Source organism: Lineus longissimus, chromosome 14 (genome assembly GCF_910592395.1).
Source record: "Lineus longissimus chromosome 14, tnLinLong1.2, whole genome shotgun sequence".
NCBI classification, from domain to species: Eukaryota; Metazoa; Nemertea; class Pilidiophora; order Heteronemertea; family Lineidae; genus Lineus; species Lineus longissimus.
Genome location: NC_088321.1, coordinates 7,743,256 through 7,748,292, shown reverse-complemented (window position 1 = coordinate 7,748,292; position 5,037 = coordinate 7,743,256). Strand labels below are relative to the sequence as shown.

The following is a 5,037-nucleotide window of genomic DNA, read 5'->3' as shown; positions in this document are numbered from 1 at the left end:
GAGGATATGTCCACATAACCCTCTCCCCTCAGTCTGCCTTCAGATCCTGCCATTAATTTAGACAATGCAGAGGCTTGATCCACCTGCGCACTCCTAGTATAGTAGCCAACTGACCCTTGAGAAAACCACCCCACATGGCTCCCAACCACGTTTAACCCCTTGCCTGCTGGCTCCCCGGCTGGTTCTACCGGAGAATCGCCTAACTTAGATCTGAGGGCAATTGCACAGCCTGCCCGTAGGCTGTGAGGGGTCTCACCACTAGAGAGTATTCGCACCAGTACATTTAGGCCTAACGACTACATTTAGTCATCCGTAACCGTGAAACGGTCAACGTTTAATTTATCGTGATTTCGCTGATAGATTCGGTTAGCCTTTACGGATAGTTAATAGACAAGGTTTATGTAAGTCCCTTGTAGAAGGCAGGTACCTTCAATTTGTCAATGGCATTCGACAGGTTAGGTAATTATTTTCTGAACTTTGAACGGGTCATGTCCGAGGAGACCTACAAGTGGTAAAGTGAACAGTCGACGCTCAATAGACTTTCAACATGGACCTTTTACAAATGGCAGTCGAGGAAGAGGATGAAGATCTTCTATACATTCTTTTTCACGATAGACCACAGGAACGCGAGATTACATACGACCCTCAATGGCCGAGGTTTAATTTGGATGAGCTTACTGATGACCAGTCATGGTTCAACTTTCGGTTCAGGAAGGAAGAACTCTATCGTCTGTATCGCTTGTCGGGACTTCCTGATGTGATTACTGTAACAAACAGGTGCACGTGCAGCGGACTCGATGCATTGTGTATGGTTTTAAGGCGATTTTCGTATCCGAACAGACTGAGCGATTTGGAAAGGTTTTTTGGACGACCTGCATCTACCATGTCAATGGTGATTAATGAGACTATAAGCCTTCTGTACAACACTCATGCTCATCGTTTGAGGACCCTCGACAACCCATGGCTGGGTCCCGCACAACTTCAAATCTATGCAGACCAGATACACGCGAAGGGTGCCCCGCTGCTGAACTGCATAGGTTTCGTAGATGGCACGGTTCGTCCTATATGCAGGCCAACACGGGTATTCGAAAACCCTGGATCAACAAACACTGGACTGGACTGGACTGGACTGGACTATGACTCAGCGCCCTCCACCACCTGGATTTTTCTAAAAGTTATACAATTCCCACAACCCTGCCGAATCTCTTCCCGCCTAATTCCATCATCAACATCATGAACATGGCGTCACCCGAAAAGTCGCCCGGGTTTTATCGTCGATTTTACGATAATTGGCGACGACAGAATAGGTATGGTTATGTATTATGTAAACAGAAATATGTACAAGTGCCTGCTCTAGACATCTGAGTGATTTGTGGGTCTTGACACGCCATTAACATGATGAAATTGGCAGATGTGTGCCACCGGACCGGCCTGATAATATCGATAATTCATCGTAGTGTATCGCCTACACTCATGTACATAGCATGCACATATCATGCACAGTGTAGCATAGACGGATACCATGTCCCATTTCCCCGTCGTTTCTCAATACATTGTTGTCGCCATGTTGATGCAGGCGATGGTGAGCAGTGACGTTGAATCCAGTCCAGTCCAGTCCAGTCCAGTCCAGTGTTTGTTGATCCAGGGTTTTCGAATACCCGGCCAACACGCCATCAACGCGTGTGTTATAATGGGCATAAGCGTATACATGCGATTAAATTTCAGTCAGTAGTCATACCAAACGGGTTGATTACGCATCTGTATGGTCCACTGGAAGGGCGTCGACATGATTGCGCTTTGCTTCGTGTGAGTGGACTGATGGAGCAAATGGAGGCTAGAGATCTCACTGATAGGAATGGCCTGCCATTTGCAATATACGGCGATCCGGCTTATCCCATTCGAAGGTATCTGTCGAGTCCATTCAGAGGAGCAAACCTGTGTGCCGCAGAAGAACAATTCACCAGGAGAATGTCCTCTGTCCGTCAATGCGTGGAATGGGAGTTCGGAAATTTGGTGCGAAACTACGCGTTTTTGGACTTTAGGAAAAATTTAAAAGTACTGTTGTCTCCAGTAGCCAAGTATTACTTGGTAGGTGCTATTCTGGTCAACTGTCGTACATGTGTCTATGGCAATCAGACGAGTCAGTACTTTCAACTAGACCATCCAACTTTAGAGAACTATTTAGCCTGAACTTTGCGTTGTAAATGTAGAGAAAATATTTGAATTGTGCAAATTACAGACGAAAAGTCCAAATTTATTCTGCGAGTAATTATTTATTTGTCAAATCTTACATCGTTGCGAGCAGCATCTAATTTTTGTTTTTGGCCAACGCCATCATCATTTCCATCATTTGCTGATCCCTCTGGATCCTCGCCTCTCTTTCCTTCTTTTCTACTTCGAAACGCTCTTTTTCAAAGGAAAGTTTATCTTTTAGATACGTCACGTACTCTGCAGAATCAGTTCGACGCTTCTTCGTTGCCGGCTTGGTGGTGCAATTCGCAGCTGCAAAAAGAATAGTGTACCCGCCGTTTAATGCAGAGTCGGGTTATGTTACATGTAATACAATGTACGTATTGTCAATCAGTAGCTGCCATTAAAGCGAGTTTCATACTTTCGTGAAGAAGAAAAAGTTATTCTTACCTTTCTTTCCATGATGTTCGAGATTTTCATCAGCTCCGTCCAACTCACGATCAAAACCATCCGCGTGTTCTTCCGGATCGTCTCTTACTTTCAGCGTCTCCATAGCAGCCTGGCGTATTTGTCGTCCCTGGGCTTCCTTGAGATCGGGTTTTTCTTCCTGCTTTTTGGCCGCCCTTTCCTCGCTAAGGCTGGCCAACTCAGTAAGCAGCTGGGCTCGCTCGTCGTATTCCTCATCTGTCCCAGACCTAAAAAGTGACACAAAAGTTGATGAGTAACATTGCAGGTCCTGATCAAAGGTCAGCGTGACGCATTTTCAGCCGAGAAAGAAACTGGGAGTATAAATTATAAAATAGTGTTTTAATTGGTGCTAAAGCAATGGAAAAACACATAGTACATGTATATACTTGGACCAATTTTTCCATCAAGAAAATGATATCTCCCTGGTAACTTAAAATCACCAAGGGCCTAATGACACAGAGTGTATGGGGCCGCTCTTAGCCACATTTGTGTTACACTGCAATGATTCAGTGTTTAAGATATACTTACGCTCTAAGAGATTTCAACTCGTCCTTCGTATGAGCCTCTTGGAGAGTTTTCACCCTATCCTTGCATGCCCGGAGAGTGACAAAGCTGTCGCGCTTCACCTCCGTCAAAGCTGTGTTCACATGTTGGTGGACTTCATCCCACGCTGGCTTAGTTGTTGGTTGTACCGCAACCAGTTCTCTGAGAAGAAGAATGTCAAGTGCTGGGAAAAATCGAGTAGGCGCGTTTTTTTTGTTTGTTGACTTGCTGGTACTTGCACCTTCGGTCGCCATGCTAAAAGAGAATCATGAAAGTTTTATGCAGGCCTTTTTTAAAATCATAAAATTCCATTTAAAGAATACGAAATTATTTCCGAAACAAAGGATTAATAACAAATAGCTACTTCTGGCACTGAGATCTACCACCAGAGAAAATCAAGCTACCCGTAGTGTATTTTACCAAACATGCTAAACGCCATTCACCTTGCGGATATCCAGCTTGTTATGCGTGAAATGCAGACGGCTAGCCAAAAGGCCTCTTATAAGGGCCTGTGTACACGTAACGACCGCACAGAAGTCGATGACTTAACAGTGCTGATTTTGTAATCAGTTAAATTGCGAAATGCCTCTTTTGACTGCCTTGGACATCAATGAAAAAGGCACTTATGGACGGCTATAAACAAGATATTTAAAAGTGAAATAAACATGGATACAAATGCCAGAAACGAAATGTTTCACAAAAATTGCAAAGATATTTGTTCATTTATGATTTTAAAAGAAAAACTATCATTGTGGGAAGATTTTTTTTGGATAATCATGCTGTTTTGTCAAACCGTTTTTCACTCACGTATTGTAACTAGCTTCGGATAATAATCTCTCCAAACCGTATGTGTAAACGTCATAAGACCGCAATATTTGATGACCTAAATGTAGTCGTTTGGCTAACCGTGCGGGTGCGAATACTCTCTACTATCTATATGCAGCAAAGACAAATAGTGTTTTAGACGTCCATAACTAGCTTCTGCTGAAAAGGGCTTGTCTTCGATATACTTCCCCGCCGACACTGGCCTGAAAAGGTACCCTCGAGTAACATCCACCGATACGGATTTCGCCACCTCAATGTACGTTTCGATCGCCTTTACTGGGCAAAACATTTCCTCCTTACACCTAAATAGGGAAAACACATTGGCTTTATCTAGCCTGAAAGTTTTGCCCCGAGTATGTCTTATCACGATACCGGCTCCTCCAGGCAATGCTTTAATCTCCTGGGTAAGCATAAGTCCTGCATCATTGGCCCTGTCACCACCAAAAAAACGGAGCTTCATTAGTGCTTGGTCCCTGGCCAAAATGAACCTCTTAATAGGGGGAGTGGAGGCTTCCCCTAATCTCCTGTCAATGTACATGAATACCAGTGCCAGCTTGTCCATAAAAATTGGCAAGGCCTGCTTTGGGCAAACCCGAGCCATGCTCTGCTCTCTTTTAATTTGGGACAGGAATATCCCCACTGTATCAGAGTCCACTGGATTACCACACTGCAGGAAGCCATTCCAGCGCCCCTTATAACCCTGCTTTTCAAGAACATCTTTCAGCTGAGATACTTTCCCCGCTACTGTACTATACGCTAATCTTCTGGGACAGTCACAGGAAGGGTTTCTGTCCCCAATACAAGCACAGTCTAACTTGTGAACGGGGGTTTTACCTTTACCGTCTTGCCAAGCTAGGAACAGGCAGATATCATTCGGAGAGCAGGTGGACCAGGATTTCCCCAAGCAGCCTACAAATTTTGACAATTTTTGGTGCGTAGTGGATTTTTGCCGCTGGTAGGAAGAGTTAGCAAATTCTGCCCTCAGAGAGTCGACTCTTGCCTGGAGGAGTG

General features: G+C 44.5%; 1 protein-coding gene across 2 annotated transcripts; it reads right to left on the bottom strand.

The window, feature by feature from the left end:
• Nucleotides 1-2,267: 2,267 nt before the first annotated feature.
• LOC135499056 (uncharacterized) lies at nucleotides 2,268-4,128 on the bottom strand. Of its 2 annotated transcripts, none has more exons than XM_064789695.1 (4): nucleotides 4,108-4,128; nucleotides 3,187-3,834; nucleotides 2,641-2,885; nucleotides 2,268-2,502 (listed from the first exon to the last, which is right to left on the bottom strand). In XM_064789695.1, exons 2-4 carry the CDS (start codon nucleotides 3,453-3,455, stop codon nucleotides 2,309-2,311), a joined length of 708 nt encoding a protein of 235 aa, XP_064645765.1. In that variant the 5' UTR covers nucleotides 3,456-3,834; nucleotides 4,108-4,128; the 3' UTR covers nucleotides 2,268-2,308. The 2 variants fall into 2 exon arrangements, with proteins under 2 accessions (XP_064645765.1, XP_064645766.1); XM_064789696.1 differs by lacking the exon at nucleotides 4,108-4,128 and having other exon boundaries at nucleotides 3,187-3,456; nucleotides 3,645-3,906.
• Between the last annotated feature and the right edge of the window lie 909 nt (nucleotides 4,129-5,037).

Bases quoted from the DNA above. Each gene is read 5' to 3' on its own strand.
- LOC135499056 (XM_064789695.1), bottom strand. From the start codon at position 3,455: ATGGCGACCGAAGGTGCAAGTACCAGCAAGTCAACAAACAAAAAAAAC. The intron at 2,886-3,186 runs GTAAGTATATCT...GTCACTTTTTAG, and splicing joins GAGTTGAAATCTCTTAGAGC to GTCTGGGACAGATGAGGAAT. The intron at 2,503-2,640 runs GTAAGAATAACT...TTCTTTTTGCAG, and splicing joins CGAACATCATGGAAAGAAAG to CTGCGAATTGCACCACCAAG.